The 26,904-nt window shown below is 49.0% G+C and overlaps 1 protein-coding gene and 1 pseudogene across 1 annotated transcript in view; one reads left to right on the forward strand and one right to left on the reverse strand.

The window, feature by feature from the left end:
* Positions 1–1,367: 1,367 nt before the first annotated feature.
* Ccdc6 (coiled-coil domain containing 6) overlaps positions 1,368–26,904 on the reverse strand; it is a 93,689-nt gene continuing 68,152 nt past the window's right edge. Inside the window, exons 4-9 of the mRNA XM_032888484.1 lie at positions 24,024–24,127; positions 21,869–22,029; positions 16,201–16,357; positions 9,237–9,337; positions 4,046–4,170; positions 1,368–2,901 (exon numbers count right to left, since the gene is read on the reverse strand). Of these exons, the coding sequence (XP_032744375.1) occupies positions 2,698–2,901; positions 4,046–4,170; positions 9,237–9,337; positions 16,201–16,357; positions 21,869–22,029; positions 24,024–24,127 (852 nt within the window). The 3' untranslated portion in view covers positions 1,368–2,697. The remainder of the gene's footprint in view (positions 2,902–4,045; positions 4,171–9,236; positions 9,338–16,200; positions 16,358–21,868; positions 22,030–24,023; positions 24,128–26,904) is intronic.
* On the forward strand, positions 4,906–5,008 carry LOC116887720 (annotated as a pseudogene).

Genomic DNA, 26,904 nt, shown 5'->3' on the forward strand with positions numbered 1-26,904 from the left:
AAAAGTCCTTCCAGTCGACAAAGACATTTTAAGTAAAAAAAAATCTTAAAACACTTCCATGCCTGCCAAAAGTTCTGTCTAGAATGTCAGCACGCTTGATGAGAGAAAGCAGTTAAGAGCCCAGAGGTGCTGGGTGTGTGGACTTGGTTCTGTACAAAGGCGAGGTCATCGGGGAGCAGAGCCCTGGCCCTATTAGCAGCACAGTGGTACCCGAGGGTCTCTGTCAACAGGACAGGAAATGAAGCCACTGAAGGTTACTGTTGCTCTCACCCGCTGAGGATGGCTACAGATTCTCATCTAGCGTTAGCCTATGAGAGTAGGGGAACTGAACCTATAGAAGCCACGTCCAGCCCACAGTAGTGGGGCTCCTGTCCCTAGGGGCTCTGGTTCTCTTACCTATCGCTACGTGCTTCAAAACTGACACAAAACACCCTACGTTCAGATCCTAGTGTTTGTTCTCTTGGTTCTTAACACCTGCAGGGACCGGTGACTGAGAAAGCAACTGCTGTTAGGAAGGGTTGGGTTTGAGTTGAGGTGATGGCTGGATAGGAATCTGAAGTACACTTTCCGGGTCAAGTCTGAAGGTCAAGAACCTGCCCTTCAAAGGCCCCTCCGATCGTGATCGCCATCGCCGTACGCCAATGCCTTCACGCTTGTGCTTCTAGGAGGTAACTCAACTGACGTGGAGGGAAGAACTTTCCAGAACGGACCTATGTGCTGGAGGATAGGCTGCTAGCCAGCGGTACTGAAGTCTACAATCCCAGAAAAGATTCTTGTAAACACATACCGTATTTCTCTCGAAAGGAAAAGAAAAGAAAAAAAAAAAAAAAAAGACAAACCAGGACTGTACCGTGAAGGAAGGATTCTTCTGCCTCGCCTCAGAATTTCCCTGGAATGGTCATGTACCAAGAGGGTCGGGGAACTGCTGGAAATGCCCGGGGTTTGGTCTGACACTGAAAACCTAACACCTTGACAGGAGATATCAGACTCCACCCCGTGTCTGCTAACCGCACTACAGCCTGAACGTCGCACGTGCACACCTCGTAAGTAGAACTTTTGTAGGCCCACAGGTTCTTCCTGGTCGCTGGGGGGTGACGTTCCCAGTTTAGGGGTGGACGGGAAGAGTGAAAAGCTCCTACAGTGATTCTTACTCTCAAGTTCTTACAATGCTGTCAAACACTATTACCCAAGAACACTTTTCCAATCTGTTAGCTCTTAAATATGCATTTCGAAGGCAAAAATGGAGGTTTCTAGACTGTACAATATTAATTATCTACAATGTCACCAGGGTATTCCTTGTTCTCGGGAGTGTGTTCCACGAGGAGCTGCTGTTAGAGATGGTTGCCACAAACATGAACTCTTAAGAATTACCGATAAATTAATTTTTCAGTCCTCTGATCATATCCAACAGAGTCACGCTTCTCGTCATAAAATATACATTCTCTAGTAAGTTATTTCCATCCACGGCATATATAAATATGCAAACACAGGCAGGGGGAAGCACTTGACTACAAAAGCACAAAGTAACCAAGGACAGACAGAGACAAAGGTCACAAAAGAGCCACTTGGTGTCCCCCACCCACCCACAACCCTGTGAAACGGAAGGATTTATTTGTGCTGAATGAATGGCAATCCAGTTCAGAACCTCCTTGGTGCTCTCCTTGTTAAAGTGAACAGGCGTCAGGGCCCGGAGAGATCCTCTGCTTGCTGCACTCCTGATTCCGCCATCACACTAGGGTGTCGCCTACACTTCAGACAGGTCTTTCCTAATAGCATTTTTGCACCTGGAAGATACTCGTTTACACCCTCTGTCTCGGGACAACACAAAAGAATGGGAGGGTTAGCCGCACTGGCTCTGTTACAATCTCACGGCCCCTGCAGCAGAGATCTAAGCCTACATTCCAGTTGGCCATCAAGAACACTGGTGGGAAGGCATCTATCCACTCATGTCAGAGGATACTGGCTTAGGTGGATTAACATTGAGAAAGGAAAAAAGAAAATCACATCTTAATAGGTAATAATTCCCGTCCCACGCACGTGGGGAGATTAACAGCTGTGTGGTTTGTTTCCGTAGGCTGTTTTTTACAAGGGACGCGGTGGTCAATTTACGTCGGAAAACAATCTGTAAAAAGTGTGTCTGTAGAAAGCTCTAGACTACATGTTGTGGGCACCGGTTCATCTAACTTCCAATCCTACAGTGAGTTAGGTCTGCAAAGGTCTGAACTGTAGTGCTGAATTCTTGGTATGTTTGGTAAACGTCACTGACCCGGAGGAGGAGGGTTTCTAACAGCTCGGTCATTTTCCTGCAAATTCACAGAGAATAGTTATAAAAAAAGATCTCCCTTCTTATTTTACAAACCTAAAAGCCGAGAAAAAGCAGCCCTGGGGGCCCCCCAGGGGTAGGTAGGGTTTGCACGCTGCTCATTACCAGATACCAGACAGCAAAGGTTCCAGCCAGGGAATGACAGACACGGAGATTCAAGTAAAACACCGGTGGAGAAAGTCGTCTGGTTAGTGTTGCGGACCCGCAACGTCGGCTGCGTTTCCGACGGACATTCACGACACAATGAGGAGGGAAGGTAGATAACCTCAGTGCAAACGCATCAGATCCGAGTACGCCGGGAAAGAAGCCTTTGGCGTTGAGACGGTGGCTCCATCAGACGAGTCCCAACTGGAGATTCTGACTAAGCTCATGCATTAAGGCTGGGAGGACGGGTGCACCGGATGCTGCGGCTGCGAGGGGGCAGGCTGCGTGGTGGTGGCTGCCGAGGGGACCGCAGGCTGCATGGGGGGCGGAGGTGGCGGTGGAGGCGGCTGGACTGGGCTCTGTGTGTTGGGAGACGGAGGTGGCGTGGGCCGTTTAAATTTGTCAGGGCTGCTGCTTCTCCGTGGCGATGGCCTCTGAGGGGAAGACAGGGACATGGGGTCAGCCTGGGACACTGAGTCGGCTCCAGCAATGCATGAATCAGAGAGCGGAACCCAGAGCCACGGGTTCTTTCTCTGCCGTCAGTGGCTCCTGAACTAGTAGGGGAAACCATAAAGGAGGGTGTGTTTACACCCAGCCTGTGAAGACACCGTACAAAATGGAAACACATCTCAACATGGTCTCAAACGCTCAACGTGGGCCCTTTAACGGAAATAACAGCGACGATGATGTCGCATCATCCCTACTTGTGCGTCCCCAATCTCCTCATCACTCAGCTTCTTCCTCATTCTGAGGAAACACAACACAACATTTTCTACCCTTACATGAGGCCCTTCTCACTTTGAGACTTACACGGGGACCCCGAGGACGGCCCTGAGTAAGGCTCTTCTTTGAACCTTTCTCTCTCCTTATTCCTACTACTACTACTGCACGTCCTCCTGTCCTCTCAGCCAACTGCAAAGCCAAGTGTGCAGGGCAACTCTCCTGAGGAGAGACCTTGATGTGTTTGTGTATGGGGGTATTTTGTCTGGCAAGGATAATACACGCATCCCGTGCCTGCCTGATGAGTTGTGAGCTGTCATGTAGATGCTGGGAATTGAACCTGGGTTCCCTAGAGGATCAGACAGTACTTTTAACCGTTGGGCCGTCTCTTCAGCCTCCCGGAGGAGACCATGGTAGCTGAGTGAACTCGACTCTCCTGTATCCAGGAGAGGAAATCAGGAGTGGAACTAGAAGCCAAGACAACTTTTAAGGAGGCCACCAAGGGTCAGTGAGCTGCAAGGGTGCTGACGAGAGGCATCTGTGGATGCTATGGAAACCCCTAATAAGGCTTTATGATAAACAGCTGGCTACAGTTCAGCGAGGACGCCGGCCAGATCTCACACTACACGTCATGGTGAACAATTTCTGTAAGTGAACCTGAGTCTCAAGATGCGGGGACGTTAGCTTCAACACTAGAACTTCATGGCAAACTCATGGGAACACTTCCTAGCTAGGAGAATGGACCCCAAACACGAGGTGGCAATCGGCTGACAGCAGCAGTCCTCAGCTCACCCCCAAGACCAGCTAATACCAGTCGGAAGTGAGGTGCTGCCCATTCCCAATGACGAGGAGACTTACTGTGATGCCATGGGAGGCCCCCATGTGCTGAACGTGGAGGCCCGGAGAGTTGTAATAGGACATTCCAGCTCGAGTCAACGACGTTGGCGGCGTGAAGCCAACGGTGTGACTTGCGTACGAAAGACCTGAAACAGAAGGGCGGCAAGGTTCGGTATTGTTTGTAGCCTGACTGTCTAGAATCTTCAACCAGCTTGGAAAATTCCAAAGGCAGAGGAATGATGCTTGAGGCTGTCCTCTAGTTTTCAAGTACATGTGTACCCACCCACATGTACACCTACACACACACACACCTACACACACACACACACACCCTCTCTTCCTACACTCTTATTAGACAGGCCTGGGCTAGGGTCCAATTACCCACACCTGAAATATTCAAATATTCAGAAGAAAGGCTGTACTGGTCTAGACAACACTTACAGTGCATGGACCTAGAGCTTTACACCTTGGACTCCTAGCACCTAACTGGACAAACTGTGAGGGTAGGTAGGTAGGCGCTGGCCATGGCTTCAATGTGACTGTGCACATACACACACCCCCTCCTCACCCCACCAGGACCACAGGTGTGTGTGCTTGAATCTCCAGCAGATGGCACTGTTTGGGAAAGCCGTGGACCCCTTAAGAGGTAGGGTGGGTCTCCGAAGTGAGTCGTCAGAGGGGACCCGAGGTTTCAGTCTGGCCTCACTTCTGGTGGATACCATGTGAGCAGCTGCCTCAAGTTCTTGCCCCCAAGTTTTTCTCTGACAGGACAAGCTGTAGCCCGCTCTCTGCCCCTTCCTTCGATTGCTTCCTGTCAGGACTCTGGTCAGAGTGTAACTAATACAGAGCTATAGAAGTGGCTGAGGTAAAAACTAATAGAAGTCTATGGCCATACCACCCTGAAGGCGCCTGGAAGCTAAGCAGGGTCGGGCCTGGCTAGTACTTGGATGGGAGACTGACTGGAAATACCGGGTGCTGTAGGCTTAAAAAAACAAAAACTCGTTTTTGAAGAAGAGGGCTTGGACTGCAGGTGGCTAGTGGCCGAGGCATATTAGCCTTTTATTGCTGCCTTGAATTACACCGGCACGAGACGCTTCACCTCTGTCTCCTTAAAGATACACAGAGAACCGACTCAGAGGACTTCCCTGTAGCCTTGACATCAAACGCTAAGAACTCATCTCCCGACTTGATAGATTACATCAGCGGTGCTTTTCTGGGTGATGCATTTCCAATTGATTTATTTTTTGGACTCCTGTTTACAGAGCAGGACTCTGCGGCAAAACGCCAGTCTCCACCAAGGTGGTCATTGAATGTCCTGTTTAATCGATCAGCTGAGATCGGAGAGGTTGTCTTCAAGTAACAGTCCAGGAGCTGGAACCCTAACTCTACTTCTGAGGAAAGTAACGGTAAGGCCCGGGGTGGAAGGGCTGTCTACCAGCACAGGGTCTGGGTATGGACCCCACCAGCAAGCAGGAACGAAATGAGAAACCAAAGGAATAAGCACACACATCCCACTCCTGAAAACCCAAGATGCATTTGAAAGAAAATGACGCTTCAGTCATTTAGTTCAACAGAGATCGCTTTTGGGGCTGGAGAGATGGCTCAGTGGAACGTTTGCTGCTCATGCAGACCCTGGGTCGGAATCCCAGCACTCACACGGGGGCCCACGGCCTAGTTCCAGGGGACGTAAGCACCTCTCTCTGACCTCTGAAGGAATCAGGTAGACACATCTCTCTCTCTCTCTCTCTCTCTCTCTCTCTCTCTCTCTCACACACACACACACACACACACACACACACACACAACACGTAAAGCATTCATACACATAAAAATATAAAATCATAATACAAGGGGTTCCGTATATGAAACAGAAAACTCCAGCCTATTAACAAGGTTAATTTCTTTTTAAATTAGGTTACGTCAGTAAGAATCTTCAGACTCTATTGCTGCCCCTTCTCCCACCTCTGATGCTCTAGGCCAGCAATTCTCAAGGTGAACACGAAGCCCCTATGGCTCTAACTCTAACCCCAAGCCTGACCCTAAACCAAATCAATCAGAGAGTCAGTGCCCAGGGGCAGCCTGTGACAACAGTGTCTTTTCTTTAACCCTCTTCTTCCCCAGGCCCTACTGACCATAATCTCCTATAATCTTGGTGGTCTCATTAACTTTTATTGTTCTTTAACTTTTAATTAACACACACACACACAGAATAAACAGTAAACTTTCTTGTACTTGGAAATACGCATACAGTGTGTTAGCATTCTACCTAAGCTCCGCCCCCCAGTTACCTGGCAACAGCCAGGTATGAGTGACAGTATACAAGGGGCCACTTGCCCCCTCCCTCATGCTCTTCCCCCTTTGCCCCTTCTCTCCCCATTCCCTCCCCCCCTTCTCCAAGTGTTCATGGTCGACCTCTACTCTTCCACCTACCTATGTACCTACCCACCCACCCACCCACCCCTCTCTCCCTTTCTCTCTCTCTGCCCCCACTTACCCTCTTGACTCCCCTCCCCAAGCCCTGAATAAACTCTATTCTATACTATACTGTGGTGTGGCCGGTCCCTCAGGGGGAAGGGATGCCTCAGCATGGGCCCCGTGGGGGCAGCCCCTTCCCCCAGATCTTACTACACCTCCAGAGAACATCCCCCATCCATCTTTATATAAACAACACAGTAGCTGCTAAACAGAATACATTCTGCGAGACTGACAGACAGGGACTCCTTTTAAGAAAGGTGTCCATTGGGAATTTCAATTTGAGATAGCAGTGTCCCCAAACTGCTGGGGAACAACACCGCTAGGCAGTGCTGTGACAGAAACATCACAATGCAGAAAACTAGGTGGCTTTTATTGGTCACACTGTCCTAGCTCTGGTACCCAAGGCTCCTGATTCTGTCCTATCCTCACCATTGTTTCTGAGGAACCTCGCCCCCGACCCTGACTGCAGTGTTTTTTCTGATCCCTTGGAAATGACATTCTTCTAGAAATTTTGTTACCTTTAAACAGATTAAATAAGGTATGGAGTTACACTCCACGTGGTTTGGCATTCCTACTTGTAAACAAGAACCACCCTGCCTCACTCCTGACTTAAGCCTTCCTCTCTTACACCAGTAAGACAGAAGGCAAAAATGAGACCTTTACTGTGGTGACAACACCCTAGGACTGTCTTGGGAAAATAGAGGGGCATCTAAGAGAAGCTTTGGAGGTGAGACTTAAGGCCACTGGAGACAGAGATCTGAATTCAGATCTGGGAATCCTTTCGGCAAGAATGAGGAGCAATGGCTTGGATAGGAATCCAAGGTCTGTGTCCCCTTTACCTTACAGAGCTCACATTTCCAGCAGAGCTGTCCCCATGTGGGAGACCCTTTACTGTTAGCTCTGAACGTCCCCTCAGAGGACATGGCAGGCTTCAGAGATGGCGCAGTGGTTAGAGCACGGGCTACTCTTTCCAGAGCACCTGCTGTTAACCCGCAGGACCCATTAGCATGGCAACTCACAGCCATCTCTAACTCTGGTCTTAGGGGACCCAATGCTCCCTTCTGACCTCCGAGAACCACCGCCCATCCACACAACGACGATGACAACAAGAACGGCGGCAGATGTCACGGCAGATGTCACTGTCGTGCTGGCTAGATCCCAAACTGATAAAGCCAAGAAGATTCTACTGCACTGCCGTAACTGCAGTGGCTCTAAAACATCATGTCTCCTTCACCGACCTCAAGGGAAAACCTTAAGTATGACCTCATACAAAATGAACCACAGTCACCCCTACGGTGACACTCACCAACCTGGCACCCCACCCCCAACCGGTTCCTCAAGTCTACCTGCAGCTTCTTCGTCAGCCGGCACAGAAACAAAAGCCTCCAGGTACAAGCCTTCTCTTTCTCCCCCACCACTCCTGCTTCCCTGTGACTCCGCCCCGCTTCCTCTCATCCTCGGCGTGAACCAGGCACTCGCCCACCTACACGGGAGCCGAGCACGGCTGGTGACAAGCCTGGGACACTGAGGAGTATTTTGGGGTCAGGTGAAGACAAGCATGCTGGGAAAAGGCCGTGGGTGACAAAGCCAGCGTTGGGAGAAGTTAGCTATCTTGCTTGCACAAGCAGCCTACCAGGCCAACGAGGCTTGGCTCACAAACCACTGAGGAGGGCGCTCAGGCCAGAGAGAGGGGCACTGGTTTTGAATAAAGAAGCTCAGCCAGGCCTCTTCTTGGCCCAATGACCCAGAACTAGTAAGCAACCCGCAGAAGTGGAATCGAGGCAGTTGGAATGAAGTGAAGGAGTCCTTAAAAGATGCACGCACGGAAGACATCCTGGAAATCAACCCAGGGACCTGGCCCACATCCCGAGACCAGTCACACACAGAGTCTTCTAAGAAAGGGGTTTTGAAGTCAAATTGAAGGTAAAAGAAAAAGTAGACTAAGGCTGTGTACATCGAGGAGAGGGGGGCAGACAGAGGGTATGAAATCCTCGAAAATAAAAGTTAAGCAGTAAATCGAAACATTAAGTAATAAGTAGTTAATAAAATAAATCAGAGTCCTTGTGTTCAAGGTCTCCAACCAACACTCAGCACTCAAGGTAACCTTAGATTTAAAAACCATGAAATAGAAGGGGTGCAACCAGGGCTGCTGAGTAAACACACCAGGACAGCAAGCTGCAAACCAGGGGGAGCATTAAGCTAAACCTCTGTGAGGCCCTGGGTTCAATCCCCGGTGCCTCGTAGCCATAGCCCCCACACACAGTCCCCCAAACAGCTCCAGACACACATAGCCACATACATAGACCCCTGCAACTCCCCCACATATACACAGCCACATAAACACATACTCATGCACAGCCATACACAGTCCCCCACAGCCCCCCAAAGCTTTAGCCCCTCCCCCACCACACACCCCGAGGCTACCCCAAAAAGCCTTAGCAACACACACAGCTCCACACACATTCACAGAGTCACCAACAGCTCCACACACGTAGCCACAGATAAATAGCTATACACACACACAGCCACATACACACAGGTACACATACACATACTCATGCATAGCCATACACACAGCTCCCCCAAAAGCCTTAGCCATACACACACTGAGACAGTCAGACATCTGACAGTCAGACAGACAGACAGACAGACAGACAGACACACACACACACACACACACACACATGCTAAACATCTGGAAAACAGTCACCCTGTGGTAGACTGCAGACACACTCACCGGGTGATATAGGCCTACTTGAGCTGGGAGAAGGCGTGTAAGGGATCGGGCTGGACACAGTACGAGGTCGTAATCCTTGAGCAGACATCTCATTGAAATACCTGAAAGGAGAGAGGGGGAAAGAGGTTGAACACCCACGTTCATGCAGTCCTTAGACGAAACCCCAGGAGTGAAGCTCTGCAGGCTCATCCTGAGGTAAAAACCCTGGGATTTGGAAAGACTGTACCCAGGGGACACCTCCAGTGCACACTCCTAAGTCACCCTGCATCACTACCCGCAGAGGCCTGTCACAGCCACGCAACACACAGACATCAGAAGGGACCTGTCCTGAAGCCCCGCCAGGGACCTCAGGAGCACAGAGATATCTTTGCTCCAATTGTTATTTGGAACTGAAAACCAACAAGCTTACCGACCCTCGACCCATAGAAGGACAACCTTGCCCCCGGGCCCAGGGTCATGTTCACAAGGCAGGCTCTGCGTAACAGAGGGTCACATGTTAGAGTTTAACAGAAGACACCAGTGCTGGGCACCTTGGGCGGTCACGCTCGGGCACACTGTGCTGAATCTGGCCCAAATGTGCTGAAGTGTGATTACTGCGTCCATCGGCTCTCCCAGCGCTGATGCAGGGGGAATTTCTGCTTGACAGACTCCCTGATGAACCACTCTCCCGGGTCTTAGAGCTAAACAGGCGTGGACTTTGACCTCGGAGAGCCCGTCGTCAGCCCTGGGGTTCATTCCCACGAGGGACTAACCCAGCCACTTCCAAGCGGGTTACTGAAGCCTGACAGGACACACGGCTCAATGAGATGCCTGTCTGTCTCCTTCCCTTTAGTTCCCGCAGGAGCACCAGGTGGGACGTGTCCACACACTGCACATATGGGGGGTGGTTTAAGATCACCCCGTACACTCTGATGTTTTCTTTCCCTGAGATCCACCCCATTGGATCAGTCCTGGGGTGCAGAACACCACTTAAGCAGGTGCTCTTAGCAACTTCACGGTAACTTTAATAATTTACAAAATAAATAAAAATTGAAATAAAAGCAGGGCTGGGGACGTAGCATGCATGAAGCACTCTGGTGGCATGCACCTCTAATCCCAGCAATCTGGGGTGGAAACAGGAGGATCAAAACTCAAGGTCAGCTCAGGCCTACAGGAGATCCTCCCTAAAAACAGATAAAAGTAAACAACAGAAAAAAGCAAAACAAGACTTGCACAGTGAACGGCTGCTCTGGAGGAAGCGGCCATCTATCTGAGGTGTGAGGGAGCCACATGTTCTGAGGATGGCCCCTCTGAAGCCCAGTCCGGGTCTTCCGAGTCTTAAAGACGTTAATAAAACATCTGGTGACCTGCTTTGTGTCCGGGCCGATGTTTTCAGTCAAACAATTTTACCGAGAGTGGGAAACTCGCAAGAACAGATTTAGAAGCAGGGATTACAATTTCATAATACAGTCTTTTGAGAGGAGAGAGAAAAAAAAAACCTCTTCCAGTGAGGAAACAGAGATTTTAAAGAGGAAAATTTGGCATTCTTCTGTAACTTTTAAAGTCCCATTTATAACTTGCGACCATTTAAAAAATTCGGTTTTCCTGAAAGCATCCGGAGAAAGTGCTGGGGAGCTTTGGTGGACGTGGAGGGCTGCATGGCCAGTCACACTTTTGTCCTCAGCATACATCACACCTCACAGACTTCACGTGATGGCTGGAAAATGCTTGGCCGAGGGAGTGGCACTATTAGGTGTAGCCTTGTTGGAGGAAGTGTGTCACTGTCACTGTCGGGTGGGCTTCGAGACCCTCCTCCCAGCTTCCTGGAAGTCAGTCCTCTCCTAGCTACCTCAGGAACAAGATGTAGAACTCAGCTCCTCCTGCACCATGCCTGCCTGGATGCTGCCATGCTCCCACCTTGATGATAATGGACTGAACTTCTGACCCTGTAAGCCAGCCCCAATGAAATGCTGTTCTTATAAGAGTTGCCTTGGTCATGGTGTCTGTTCACAGCAGTAAAACCCTAGCTAAGAGAGCCTGGCTGGTTCCCTAGGTCTCACACAGTGATTCCGTCTCTCTTCCACAGTGAGATATGGCCCAGGCCTGGTCAGAAATGGTCTGTGTCAGAGGAAGGCTAATTCCACAGCTGCTGCTCAAAAAGGTCTTTGTTGCGTTTGGGTTTGTTAGTTTATCTTAATGACTTCCCCATTCCTGAGTGTTGAGGAGACAATGGGGGAGGATCTGACATTAGAGGAGCATCTGACATTAGGGGAGGATCTGACAGAGGTGCCCATGTAGAGGCCAGCTGCTCTAATTACCTGCCGGATGCTCATTCCAGCATAGGAGACAGAGAAGTGCAAGCTAACGACACAGAAACCACATTTAGTAAAAGCAGTGCACAAAGTTTTCCAGAACTGGGGGAAGAAAATGGCCACACAGACAGAAGAGGTTAAGATGAAAAAAGAACTCCGTACACCTTACAGTCAAGACACCGACTACACAGAGCAGCAAAATAGCACGGAGGCTTGCACGAGAGAAGCGAGTCAAGGATAGAGGAAACCAACGGGAAAACAGCAGTCTATTCCAGAGAAATCCTAAAAGCCAGAGGGGCATTCAGCAACAACGTGTCCCAAGCTCTGAAAACCATTAGCTTGGCGGCCCAGATCATTACACCAGCAAAACTACTCCTCATAGCTGAAGGAGAAAGGAGGTTCCCTTATAAACACAGACTAAAGGAATTGATCATCGCTAAGCCAGCTCTACAGATGATCCCTGAAGGAATTCTGCATAGCAAAGAGAAAGACAAAAGACATTCATGAGGCTAGGGTGAGGAATGACGTGTGTACTAGAACAGTAAGGGAGCAAACGGGGATCAGCGAAGTGCCAAAAGTTAGGCAACCCAGAAATGGCAGGAAGGCACCCACACCTTCCAACAGAACTCTGAAGGCTCATAGTTGCAACTGTCAAAGCAAAAGACACGAGAACAGTAAGCTGGGTTCAACGGCAGGAACCATCTGTTTGCTGCCTAAAGGAAACACATCTCACTGGCAAAGCCAAACAGAGCATGCGTGAGAGGGAGGAAAAGACAGTCTAGACTAATAGAAGGTTGGTACTATGTTTAGACATTTGACAAAGTAGATTTCAGTTGAGAGTAAGAGATGACAATGTGTCTAGTTTCATCAATGAATACCATGGGGTATAAAAACACAGACTTAAACAGGAGTAGCAGGATACCCCAATCTCTAGACTCAACCAAGTGACAGGCCACCCAGACCAGAAGAACTCACAAAAATCTATCAAGGGTTAGATAACGCAGACCAAACGGTCTAAAGGGACACCTAAGACGATCCCACTAAAACGATGCAGGACGCATGGTCTCAGTGGGTGCCTATGGACTTTCTCCAAAATGGACCACATCAAATCTTAACAGCATAAACCTAATTATTTCTAACGTTCTACAGATGGTCGCAGCGGAAAATCAGCAGAGAGAAAGAGAACACAAAACGCAGAAAGCCGTGGAGAATAAACAACACACCACTGAATGATAAAACGGGCCAATGGAAGAAGTCAGCAGGGAAATTAAAAAATCCTACAATTTAATGAAAACAGAAACAAAACATCAGAACCCAAGGGATGTAATCAGAGTGTTTCTAAGATCTAAGTATACAGCTACACATGCCCAGAGAGAGAGAGGAAAGATACATCCCGAGTCAGTAACTTAATGGTGCACACATCAAGGGCTTAAGAAAAAAGGAAGCATGTCAAATCCAAAAATCAACAGATAGAAATACTAAGATCAGGACAGAGGCTGATGAAACGGGAATAATCATTAATAATAACCAATATTATTATTGATACTAGTAACCAATGAGAAAGTTGGCTCTCTGGAAAGACAACTTTGACACAGTCTTAGCCAAACTAACCTAAAGACAGACCAATCAGATTCAGAGGATCTTCGGGGCACAGTGTGAAAACCTACATTCTAAACAACTGGAAAATTCTGTAAGAAATAGATACAGTTCTTGAAATACACCCGACTTATCAAAGTTAAATTGAGAAGATATAAACAGCTTAGAGCTTAGACAGAATCCATTATAAGCAATGAGACTGAGTTAGTAATTTAAACTCTCAATACACACACAGAGAGAGAGAGAGAGAGAGAGAGAGAGAGAGAGAGAGAGAGAGAGAGAGAGAATATGAATGAGAATGAGAATGTCCAGGCCCAGAAGGACTTACTGCTGCGTTCTGCCAGACCTCTAAAGAGAGGTGACACCAAGCTTCTTCAAACTCCGGCATGAAATAGAACACAGCCACGTTCATTTAACACAGCCACCATTCCAGATACCAAACCAGATAAGGACCCCACGGCAACAGGCAATGAGAGGACCATCTCTCTGCTAAACATGAATCCAGAAATTCTCACTAAAAGAATTTGCAATTGGAATCAACCACACGTTTAAAAAATAAGCATTTGAGGGGTTGGGTTTAGCTCAGTGGTGAAGCCGCCTAGCAAGCGCCAAGGCCCTGGGTTCAGTCCCCAGCTCCAAAAAAAAAAAAAAAAAAATAAGTATTTGCCACAGGCAGACAGTTTCAGTCTAGGGATGCAAGGGATGGTTCAAGACAGTTCTGTCAACAAATCCATCGGCAGACTCTGAACAGTAATCAATCGCGTCTGTGTTTCCACAGATGCCGAGGGAATGTGACAGAGTCCAGCATCCTTTCACCATCAAAGCCCTGAAGAAACTATGGCAGAGTGTACCTTATCGTAAGAAAGGGTATGTGCAGCAAACCAATGGCCAGTTATACTGAAGGTGGGGGGGGGAGTCTCAAAGCATCGGCCCCCACAGCAGGAAGGTGACAAAGGTACCCACCTATACTGAAGGTGGGGGGGGAGTCTCAAAGCATCGGCCCCCACAGCAGGAAGGTGACCAAGGTACCCACTGTCTCCACACTGACTCAGTATGTCTGGCAAGTCTTTGCCAGGAGCAAGCAGACGAACGACTATAATGGTTACAGATAAGTAAGATACTGAGTGACTTATTTGCATGCATAGTTTATTACATTAAAAAAGAATCCTGGGGGTTGGGGATTTAGCTCAGTAGTAGAGCGCTTGCCTAGCAAGCTTCAAGGCCCCCAGGTTCAGTACCCAGCGGGGGGGTGGGGGGGGATCCTGAAGATTCTTAAATCACGTTAAGTAAAACAAGGTAAAACCAACATCTAAAACATCAGACTGACACCAGACTTAGCAAGAGATAAATCATGGAATCAATTCTTATTATCTTAAGAAAAAAGAAAAAAAGGGATAAAACTAACTTAGTAAGTAAAAGACATTAACAATGATAAACTTAAAACACTAAAGCAGGGGACAATTGAAAAAGCCTTTAAGAGGGAAGAAGCTCCCATCGGCATGAATAAGCAGAATTACTAGAAGAACGGCAGCTCCATCAGAGCTCCAAGGGCAACCTCCATAGACAGGGAAAAACCCTAAAATTACTAGAGAAGCCCAAACAACCCCAGGCAGCCAAACCAATTTCAAAGCAGAAAGAACAGAGTTCAGAGTGTTGTGGTGTCTGACTTCAAACTATCCTTCAGAGCCACGGTAATAAAAACAGCAAGGCACAGCCGTGAAACAGCGGATGTGGGATCAATCCTTACGATTCCCTGACTTTTTGAGAAGAGCACGAGAAGGGACGGCCTCCCTGACAAATGGTGCTGAGACAAGAGCAGAATGAAAATCGTACAAAGATCATCTCAAAAGGGACCAAAGACTTTAATGTGAGGCCCGAAAGCTTGAGGCTTAAAGATACAGGCGCTGTTTTCTGAAGAAAACTCCAATGGCTCATACCAAGAACTGATAAGCGGCACCGTATGAAACAAAGACGCAAAGGAAACAAATGCTGTAAACCAGTGGTTCTCAGCCTTCCTAACGCTGTGACCTTTAACACCGCTCCTCATGGTGTGGTGACAACCCAACCATAAAATTACTTTGTTGCTACTTTGTAACTGCAATCTTGCTATTATGAATCGTAACATATCTGATATGCAGGGGGACCTGATAGGGGAGCCCAATGGGGGGTCGACCCACAGGTTGAGAACCACCGTTGAAGAGGAAGCCCACAGACTGGCAGAGAATCTTTGTGGGCTGCAGAATGGACAGGTAGTTAACAATATGCAGCACATAAAAAAGGCCCGTGTACAAGTGTGGTCTCATAGCCAGGACACTGAGAAGGTCAGAGCCAGTAAACTCAGTGGGGTTTAAAACAAAGACAGGGGAGGGGGGTTGGAAAGGAGAAGGGGGAGGGGTTGAGAGAGTTGAGAGTCATGGGGTTAAAAAAAAAAATGACCTAAATTCAATATATTCATGTTTAAAATTATCAAGGAATACTTTTTGTCAAAGCTTGGCACAGTTTAGTGACAAACGAATTAACATTAAAAAACAAAACAAAAAACCTAAAGCCAAAAAGGAAAAAAAAAAAAAATCACTGAAATATTTGCAATTCAATTAAAGCAGACTTGGAGAAAATCCAGATAAAACTCGCCCATGCTGTCCGTATCCACGTGCGTGAACTTTCTTACTCCTGTTACTAGAAATAGGGACAGCAGCAAATATTTTTCTCTAGCACTTCTGCTTACATTCCTTTAAACGTGGATGCTAAAAATTTAAAAGCAAAACGAAGGCCAGCTCTTCCTCTCCGGGGCAAGCAGGGCATTCAATCTTGCACACATCCTACCGTGAGCAAGTGCTTTAACTCCATGGTGTTCCTCACAGTCCGAGTGATGTTTAAGCTTCCCCCTTCTAGAACGCATAAGTTCTAATTTAACATGCCTGCAAGTGCACCTGTATATACCACATACATGGCGGCCATCTGGCCGGAAGCCAGGGCACTGGGTTCCCGGTGTGTGTGTGTGAGAAGCTGGGGAGCAGGGATGTGTGTGAGAGTAGGGGCGGGAATAGGTGAGGCGGGGGCGGGGCATGCAGGCAAACCTCTCATCGTCCATCTCCAAGCTGGACTCGCTCTCGGAGAGCTGGCGACACAGGGCTTCCCTTCTCTCCATCTCCCTCTGGAGCTTCCGCTGCAGACGCAGGTTCTCTTCCCTCATGTGCCGCTCCTCCTCCAAGTACTGGGCCATCTTCTCCGAATCTGGAAAGCCAGAGCCTGCGATTAAACTGTGTTTCGCGCAGTCATCACCCCACATTGGGGTGGCCTTGTCCTACCCACGTGAGACCGAGGTTTAAAGTTTAGCCTAAGCATCAAGGTTTACAGGTTACATTCAGTTACGGATAATCTAACGGGCAGGGTGCCCATTCACAGGACAGCGGCTCCACAGGGGCTCCAGGGCCCACACAGGACACGGGGCTGGAGCATTTCACTGACTACCTCGTAAGACTCCCTTCTCCACTGTGGGGGCTGGGAGAGAAGAACAGTCAGGTAGATTGCCCACTGTTTCCCGCTAGGCCGCCCGTCCACTCTAAACAGGCCATGGGGGGGTGGGGGTGGAGGTGGGGTTGTTACCCTCATTAGCATCTACCATGCACAGCGGGGCAACTCTGAGATCAGTGTATCAGCAGAATACACTCAGTTACGAAGAAGTCTTGTAAAACAGAACTTTACACAGTGAGCAAACCCCTTTCCCTCACCAAGTGTACATAAGCTGTGTGTGTGTGTGTGTGTGTGTGTGTGTGTGTGTGTGTGTGTGTGAGAGAGAGAGAGAGAGAGAGAGAGAGAGAGAACACACAACCTCTGGGAATGGCTTCCATCACTTGGGCTCTGGGGATCAAACTCAGGCAAGCCTCTACTCACTGAGCCATCCTGCCCGCCCAATGACTTCTGACATTGACACTAATGTACAATGCCCAGGGAGGCAGGAGGACTTCCGATCCTTCGAGCTGAAAGGACAGCGGCTGGGAACTGAAGGGAGATCCTCCATGTGAGCAGTGAAGTAGTCCTAACCACTGGACTGTCTCTTCAACCTGAACTCTGTTTCGGAAATTAAAATGCTTGGATTTTTGGATCCTACTATGTAGACGAAATACTAAACCTCTTGGCTGATTTGAATGCGGCCGGAGACCGCGCTGCCTAATCCACATGCAAGGTCTTCTTAATTGAAGTGACGGGGGTGGGGATGCACACAAAGCTCGCTTTTAATATGAACAGCTTAAGTCTCCCCAAGTGTGCCTGTGTGCATGGCTGCTCACCCGGCTCAGGAGGAAACACCCGGTGGCTCTGGGCATACCTACTGTTGGTCAGTCAGCAGCTACAGCAAGAGTCCCCAGAACCGAAGATCCCGAAGGCTCCAAGAACAATAACTTAAGAGGAAGCATTGTATTTTCAGAGAAAACTGCAGTTCAAGCTGCACACGGGACACCTGCCTATGTTCCCAGCACCTGAGAGCCTTGGTTACACTGTGAGACCCTGTCTCCAACAAAGATACACTGTAACAAAAATACGTCATCAGCTATGGTAACTTCCCGGTAAGATGTCAGGCCAGGTAGAACTGCCAACGTATCAATCTAACCCAGATACACCAGCAGGGCCCCAGTGCACCTCCAGTGTCCAGACCCTAGCATAGGAGGCTGGCACCAAGGCCTCCCTTGGGCGCCCTCTGCTGGTACACTGTGACCCTTCTCTCTAACAGCTCCTCAGAGATCTCATCACTCTTACATTCATTCTGCTACCTCCCGAAGTTTAAGCAAAGGTGCCATCGGTGAGGGTGGTGTCAAACCAGCTTCAGGTGACCTCTCACAAGCAGGCTGTTCCCTATCCTCTTCCCAGGTACAGACCACGTGGGGACTGAGCCCCACGGCCGACTGAAAAGCTCAACAGGGAACTCCTAAGAGGTTCAGGTCAGGGCTGGAGGCTGAGGAGCTGTCACAGATACACCCGTAGAGGAGCAGGCCACCAGAGACACGAAGCTGGAGACCCACGGACGACAGGACGAATCATTAACACAGCTTCCTCAACCTATAGGTAGAGACCTCTTTAGGGGTTGAATGATCCTTTCACAGGGTCACTGAAGACTGTCAGAAAACATGTGTTTCTGCTAAGATTCACAACAGTAGCAAACTTACAGTTACGAAGTAGCAGCGAAAAGAATTTATCCGTGTGTGGGGGGGGGGGGTCACCATGGCATGAGGAAGTGGGTTAAAGTTGAGGACCACTGCTTTAAGCCAAGCACAAATGAGGAAGGAAAAGGGGGAGTGGCTGCCCTGGGAAGAGGTCAAAGAACGAGCTGCCTACCAGCCCAAACTGTCACTCTAGGAACATTTAATCTAGCTCACCTGGTTTCTGGAAGCATCTACAAGCAGTCATCCAAGACACACCTCAGGATTACTTGGATTGGAAAGCAAACAATTCAGAGGACTACAGAGAACCACCCAGTGTTGGCACCACGGAGTCGGGGCTGCCTACAGACTCATCCTCTGTGAAAGCTACTGTGTTACACAACGAAGACAAAAGGGGTTTTGTAGGTGTGATGATGCCAGGGATCCAGGGATGGGGAGATAATCCTGGATTATCAGGGTGGGTAGAAGACACAAGGGTGAGTCAGAGTGCGAACAGGAGAGGACATGAGAGTGACATCCCCACAAGGGAGAGCCACAGCAGAGGCTGCACACAAGACGCTCTGACACCTCCAGAGGCACATGGTGCTACTTGGGAGCTCCACGTGTCGTACCTCTGGCCTCCAGAGTTGCAAGATAATAAACTGTCTATGCTTGTTACGGCAAAAATAAGAACACGTCATACTTCTGAAGGCCTCCAGGATCTTGATATACCATCCAAGAGAGAGCACTGGAACTACCACTTGGAACGCACCTTCGGGGAGACGGGAAGGTAGGAGCCTGAGACCATCAGTATACGGTCTACTGCACGGGCCAGCCCACTCAGGACCTGCCCAGCAAACCAAAAGGGTCCTTTGGGGCTGGGGAGGTGGCCACCAAGCCTGCCAGACTGATCTGGATCCCCTCAACCTACACAGTGAGAAGAGACAACCTACTCCCGTAAGCTGTTCTCTGACCAACATGTGAGCACCAGGCCACGTGCTAATGAATGAATGTAGTAAGAATGTTCTGAAAAGGGATTCTTTTGAACGGACCATTTCATGGATGGATGGGATAGTCAGCCTTTACTGAGGGCCCAAGGCAGCTGTGTCGATAGCCTGGAGAACAACTACAGGACAAGCTGATTTTAACAGTGTTTTCAAAGAGAGAGATGCAGATGGGAGGCGGGGGGTGGGGGGGCGCTCATGCTCACTTTGTGGCTCTCGGTAGGAAGCAATCCTGTCTGTGCGTGCATGCGCTCACACGCACATCTGCGAGCACAGGAGGCATGACTGCACAGACCGCTTACCTGGCAGTCACGGAGACAGGGAAGATCTTCCCTGGTCAATATTACCTCAAGGAAGTAAATGTCTGCAGCCAAACCCCAGAAGCACGACAGACCCCTAAACATGCAGAGAGACCTAGACAGGCTCAGCAACCCAGAACACCTTGATCTCTACAAGACCCCAGTCTTTTCCAAAACACTAAGTATTCATTTCAAAAGCATTTGTTAGGCAAATACCATGTGCAAATGCCATCCAAGATTGAATTCAGCAACAGGGAAGGCATCGGGAAGGCCTTCCTTCACAGTGCCCAAGTGCAGTGAGGGCCCCTGTGTAGATTCGTTAGCATCACACAGATAAACACGCATCGCAAAGGTCACCCAGCCTAATGACTGCTTTTAACTGTCAATTAGATACGGGCTAGAACTACAACAGGCGGAAACGAAAATATTCTAAAGAAACACTTCAGACACTCAGTCTCTACCAGGCTGCTGAAGGAGTGGGTGCTGACAAAGCTCTGACTTCCCCAGGAATCTCGGACTGGGAGAAGGAAAGGGGAAGAAATTTCAAGCATACAGGCGGAGACTGAAATCCAGACAAAGCTGGGTCCATGGTGGATGGGCCGGCCCACACGTGCACCAGAACCGCCTGGATGTGCAAATCCTTGGCTCTTTAGGAAGACTTCTACCTCACTTTAGGATCGTGGAGGTCTGGTCTGTTGCTATGTATTTACTCTACTGCCAAATTCTATACCTGAAGAGCTTAGGCCTGCAAGTGAATTCTCAGGTTTGCAAAGCTTTTGTTGGGCGAACAAAACTTTTGGTTGCTTTTGTTGCTCCTTAAAACTATTGGTTAAATGAAAGTGACTACAAGCCAAGTACTGGAGGATTAGAGGTGGGAAGGTTCTGAGTTACCTGGTTGGGGGTGCAGAGGAGACCACAAGGGAGAGAGGAGAAGGCACCATGAGAGGAGATGGACCGTGAGCACGTGGCCAGGAGAAACTACGAGTATTTAGGGTACACTGCTGGGGGGAGGGAGGACTCAGACCAGCAGATAGGAAAGCAGATTAAGGGGGACCCCTCAGTAACTGTCAAGGACAAATAGAAGAGCCGCAGTCTGAGTCACGGATTTGTGAGCCAATCGGGGCTAAGATTAAGCTGGTTCTACTACAAGGACCCCAAATCAGACTTGAGGGGTGGCTGGATCTCTCTGTTCCCCTCTTCCCAGTGTGGCCGGCTGACTACATCTTCCTTTTCTGCTTTCCACTATCAATTTGGCTTTTTTTTTTTATTTTATTTTTTATTGCCTTAGAGGACAGGCAGCCAGGTTTTGATTTGGGGTTACAGGCTGTGACCAACCCCCTAACCCTCGCCAGCCAAGTCAGATAGGAGAGTCACATGCAAATGGGCCTCAGCAAAGTGTATGGGAGATTATCTTAATTACATTAATTGACGTGGGAAGGCATGTGCCGTGAGCGGCTCCCTTCCCAACCAGCTTGCCGGAGGGATGTGGCCCACGGTCGACCTACTCTGCAGCAGTGGACAAAGCCCACGCACTTGAGTTCACAGATAGCGTAATTGAGTTCCCTGAATTAAATAAAAAGCAGAATTAAAGTTGGGAATGTGGTGGTGGAGGGTGGGTGTGGGAGGAGTTGGGGGGGAAGGCTGAACAGTGAAGACAATCAAAATACATTATATGAAATTCTCGGGAAATCCATTTTATTTGTATATATTTATATATGCCAATTATTCATATATATGTCATGCTGAATAAATTATTTATAAGTTAATAAAACATATAAATAATACTGATTGTTAATTAATAAACTAACATATACATGGATACATATACATATGTATATATGTATATGTATGTGTGTGTATGTGTGTGCATATACATACGTGTGTGTGTTTGCCTGCACCCGCACACATGCGCCAAGCACAGGTATGCATTTATCAACTGTTCTCTCTTCTCAACCATGGATATGATGTGACCAGTTCCTCGACGCCCTGCCTCTGTGACCTCCCTGTGGTGATGATTTGACCTGTGGGTCACATAAGCCTGCTCTCCCTTGTGTCGTCAGGATTTTACCTCAGCAGCAGCAGAAGGAAGGCACCCGGGCTCCTGTTCAGTCAGGGACTCCCTTCTGAGATTATTGAAATTATCTTCAGGAAGCATTCTAAATTACAGCCCCTCCTGCCATGACGCTTCTGTCTTTAAAACCTGTCCCAGAGTAACAGGAACTCGTGTGCAAATGTCTATGTGTCACTAGTGACGCAGTAGAGCATGGGGACTGACGTGGTACGGAGGGGGGAGGGGAGGCCACGTACGCTGTAACTGGGCGGCCCGCAGCTGCTTCTTCAGGCGCTCCACTTCGTTCTTTAGGAACCGGATATGCCTCATCATGTTCTCGGGAGAGTCGATCTCCATGGAGATGTCTCTAGGCGACGGGGGAGCAGACACAGGCTGGTCTAATTTCTCCTGGAGGATTCTTCACAGAAAGAGAATTACGAGAATGAAAAACAGTTTGCAGCAGAAGAGCACACGATGCCTGAGCTCAGGGCTTGCCCGACAAGTGTCTGCGGGACCGGCTGAAGCCTGTCTCGAGACTTCGCTGTCTACCCTATTATCACAAGTCTACGGGCAGAGTGGCAAGATCTCACTCCTTTTGTAGATTCTGTGTGACCGGTGTGTCAGTTCAGGTGCACGCAAGGCCGCCCGCACTCGGAGATCAAGGGATGACCTCAGATGTGGGTCCTCCCTTCCCCTTGTTTGCAACGGGTCTCCTCTTGTTCTTGTTCTCGGCTGCTAAGCAAGGCAAGCTTGCTCGAGCCTCTGGGGATTCTCCTATCTCTGCTTCCGGTCTCCCTAGAGGAGCACACAGGGATTAGAGGCACAAGCTAACATGTCTGGCTTTATGTGGGTGGTGGGGATCTGAACCCAGGGCCTCGTGCAGCGAGCAGCACATCATCATCCCTGCTCTTTCTCTGAGCGATCCTGGCAGCCAGACGTTAACTGTGAGGTCTATGTAAACTCGTACCTGGTTACCATGCCCAGAGGCCAGCAAACACTCAGGCCTGGCTAACGGACACGGTTAGCAAGCGGGCTGCAGAGGATGGAAGGGAAGAAGAAACTATTCTCTCAATGCTTCGGGTGAAATTTAGGAAGTGTTAAGGGTTGCCCTGGAGGATGAAGTCACTTACAGACGCTGCTAAACCTGAGAAGGTTTGGCGAACTGAACCAGAGACACAGAGTCAGAATTATTTGGTCAGTAGAGGAGGCAGCCACCTTCGCTATAGATTATCATTCAGGTAAACGTTAGAAAGGGATCAGCAGCCTTGTACCTACGAAACGACCGTTTCATACACTGCGCTCAGTAACTTAACAGGATGCTATGTACATAAAGCCTCCATCTGCAGTCCAAAAGGGCAGGCTAACTGCAAAAACTTACCTGTCTGCAGCTGTACCCGGCTGAGACAATTAACAGGGAACTACAGCTGTGGTCACAAAATAACTTTATAATTCACTTTATTAGAACTGCTATTTTAGTCCTGTTATGCATGCTGACTGACTACGGCTGGAAGATTTCTCCTGGACGGACCTTTAGTCTGTCTGGGGTTTGTAATTCGACACATGAGCCAGGACAGTGTGGAATAGCACATGCAGTGAGGTACAACACAGGCTGCTGGGAGGCAAACAGGAGATTCTGGGGCAGGGAGCTGACAATCACCTTCAAAAGGAACTCATGTTTACCGTACACAAAGCTCAGACAGGATGTTCCTGCCGTTCTTACGAGCTCTGTCCCTTCCGACCCCAAAGTGCCAAGTGATAAAAAACGAAGCCTGTGACTGCAACGAGGTAACTTCAGGAACGTCTGTGGTCGGGTAACACTTGACGTCTGGAGACGTAGAACACTCACGTATTGTAATTACGAGGGCATTTATTTACAGTCGGTTTGAAAGCAAACAGATGGTCACTTTTCTATTAAAATCACCCGACTGAGTCAGTAAACCCCGGAGATGAACAGTAGCTAGCGGGAAACAGCGGCACCATGGTTGACTCTGACTTGGCCTTGAACTAATCAATGAAAACAATCTGCACTTGAGGGGGGAGAAAAGCCAGGCACAGAGAGGAGCCGCTGCCAGACAGGTCAACACTTTTCCTTTAACAAGTTGGGCGGTGCGGGGAGAGGTTGGAGAGATGGCTCAGCCGTTAAAAGCACTGACTGCTCTTCCAGAGGTCCTGAGTTCAAATCCCAGCAACCACATGGTGGCTCACAACCATCTGTAATGGGATCCGATGCCCTCTTCTGGTGGGTCTGAAGATGGCTACAGTGTACGCGTGTAAGTAAATTACTTAATTTAAAAACAAAGAAAGTTAGGATGTATGTGTGACCCAAGCAATTCAAACGCCCCAAAGCCAGCCCTAGTGAACAGACAGGAGTCTTCCAGTCACACGCACGCACACACACTCACACCAACACACCTCTTCTCAGCTTCTAGCTTGTCCATCCTCTTCCACAGCCGATTTACCAGCGCCTCCTGTTCTTGCTCCAGCGTGTTCTCCAGGTCAATCTTCTCCCGTCTCAACTAAAGGAGGGAAAGAGGAAGAACAGCTTTGCTGAGAAGGCCAGGGCACCGGAGTATCCTTGACTGTCTCTCACCATGAATGTGGAGGAGAAGAAGAAAGTTGGCAGGATCGCTTTGGAAAGAGCGGACACTGGATCAGACCATTTCCTATAAGGATAGCCACTTTGGCAAGACAGCGAATCCAGGGCCAATCACTTCCGCAATCAGATTTATCAGCGTCTCTCAAACAAGTCACGAACACTAAGTAGTTATGATGGCAGACCTGGAGTCAAATGTCTGGGTTCAAATCCCAGCTCTGCCATCGGTTAGCTGGAAGAATAGACGTTACTGGATGGAAGCTCGCCGCTTGTAGAGCGTGACTTCTGGCTGAGTTTACGTGCCTCATCTCAGGCATTAATACGTGGCACTTAGAATATTGTGCTTAACACTTGTCACTGTCTCTGGCTTTATCCTGTTCCGGCCATTTAGGATGTAACTCTCCAGGCTCTCTCCCTACCCTACCCCAACTCCGTAATGTCGGTATCTTGGTTGGAATAGCATACTATACCTTGGTGAGGTACTATTCCGTTCACTTTATTAGCAAAACGCCTTATTACAGAGTGAGGGGCTTTACGACGGTGTCTTCCTGCAAGCTTGTGAGAGGCTTTGACTGTGTGCACCGCCACCACCCCGCACACCCCATTCCTCTCCTCTCCCCTTTGTTCATTAATGAATCCTAAGTGTCTAGATTCGAGAACCCATCATCAGTTAATATCGGTGTCTTTCTGAACAGGACGAGCCAGGCTCATATAGGAAACATATAGAAAACACGCCATTTGCATGGTGGGATGTGATAGTCTCTGAAGAACAGTCAACGACAAGAAACAGGGAGGTGCTGAGCCGGAATACTTCAGAAGTACTTGACAGCGTAGCAGGGAGCTTTGTGAGGTGCAGGGAGCTTTGTGAGGTGCAGGGAGTCTACTCTGCCAGGTAAGACTGGCTTCCCAGGCCGGAGGGAGCGAGTGCGGGTCCAAACGGAGGAGTACCTGTCACGTGCTCCCAGCCACACCTCAAAAATACGAAAGCACTGGTCTGCCAGTAGCTCTCTCCCTCACCTCCTTCTCGGTTTGTACGTTCTGAATTTGCTTTAAATTCAGAGTTCCCTCAAGAGGCACCCTCTCACCCACCATCACATTCCTAAGTGTCAGGCTAATCCAACCACAACCCCCCACTGCCACCACTCTGGAGCCCGCAGGACCCAGGCAGTGCAGCTTGATACTAGGAGTTTATTCTGGAAGCTGCTTTCTACTTGAGTCTTCAGGGGCATGCCCAAGTCTTCACTGGTGTTCAGCAGCTCAGATTTCTTACTTTGGGTTAATTAACGTCAGACCGAGAGTGCTATTACACACCCCAATGAAGCCTGGAACCTCCTCAGACTTCCTCGGTGGATGAACAGTGTATCCCTGGGACATCAGACCCCCAGTTTGTCAGGCCCTCGTCTGGAGGTACAGGAGGGCAGCGGGGCCCGGCTCCACCAAGCCTGCCTTCGACCCCCTGTTCACTTCCCCTATTAGAGCAGGCAGAGCACAGCTGTGAGCCCAGCGCTCAGAGGCTGAGGCAGAGGCCCCACTGCATGAGGCCCAGGCGGAAATGAAACAGAACAGAGGAGTCTGATGCCAGGAAGGGGACAGGGAAGGCAGTGACACCCCCAGGAAGAATTCCATCCTACACCTCAGGCTCTGCTGTGGGACTCCGAAACGTTGTTCCAGTGCACATGGCAATGGTTTAGTCTAAGCCCAATTTCATCAGTACCAATAAGGGAAAATACACTTTGAACTCTGGAGATCAGACCCCTCCAGTAGCACGTGGAAAAAAGCCAGTGAGAACCCAGAGGCTACCAATCTACACATAAGAAAAGCTGACGGGAAGACTTCCCTACAAGCAGAACAGAGTTTGTTACACTGGGGCGTCTCTCAAAGCCCCCCCCCAGGGGGCCAGCAGGATGGCTCAGTGGACAAAGGTGCTTGCAGCCAAGCAAGACAACCCAGGTTTGTTCCTCAGGACTCTAATGTCATAGAAATGACCTGCGGATTTTTCGTTGTGACCTCTAAACATACCACAGTACATACCAGGTCCCCTCAAATAAAAAAGTCATAATTTCTTTAAAAAAAGAAGAGGAAAGGTGGCTCAGTGGTTAAGAGCACTGACTGCTCTTCCAGAGGTCCTGAGTTCAATTCCCAGCAACCACATGGTGGCTCACAACCATCTGTAATGGGATCTGATGCCCTCTTCTGGTGTGTCTGAAGATAGTGACAGTGTGCTCATATACATAAAATAAATAAAATCTTGAAGAAGAATAATTAGAAGAAGAGGAGGAGGAGGAGGAGGAGGAGGAGGAAAGAGAGAAAGAAACAAACAAACAAACCTTAAAGAAAAAAAAAATTAAAGGACCTGGGAGAAGGCTCTGTGGCTAAAACACTTTCCATGAATGAATGAGGACCGGAATCCCCACCATTCACACAGCATGGCGTCTAACTATATTCCCAATGCTCAGGACATGACAGAAGAGGTCCCTGGGGCAAGATGGCGGGCTAGACTGGCCAAATCAGCAGGCTCCAGACTCAGGGAGAGGGCCTGCCTCAGTAAATAAAAGTGGAGAGTGACCGAAGCTGACTCCCAATGTTAGTCTTTGCTTTTTACACACACACACACACACACACACACACACACACACACACACACACACACACACACACACACACACAGGAGTAACTCATGAGGTATAAGGTGTGCACAAG

The sequence above is a fragment of the Rattus rattus genome, chromosome 18, assembly GCF_011064425.1.
Source record: "Rattus rattus isolate New Zealand chromosome 18, Rrattus_CSIRO_v1, whole genome shotgun sequence".
NCBI classification, from domain to species: domain Eukaryota; kingdom Metazoa; phylum Chordata; class Mammalia; order Rodentia; family Muridae; genus Rattus; species Rattus rattus.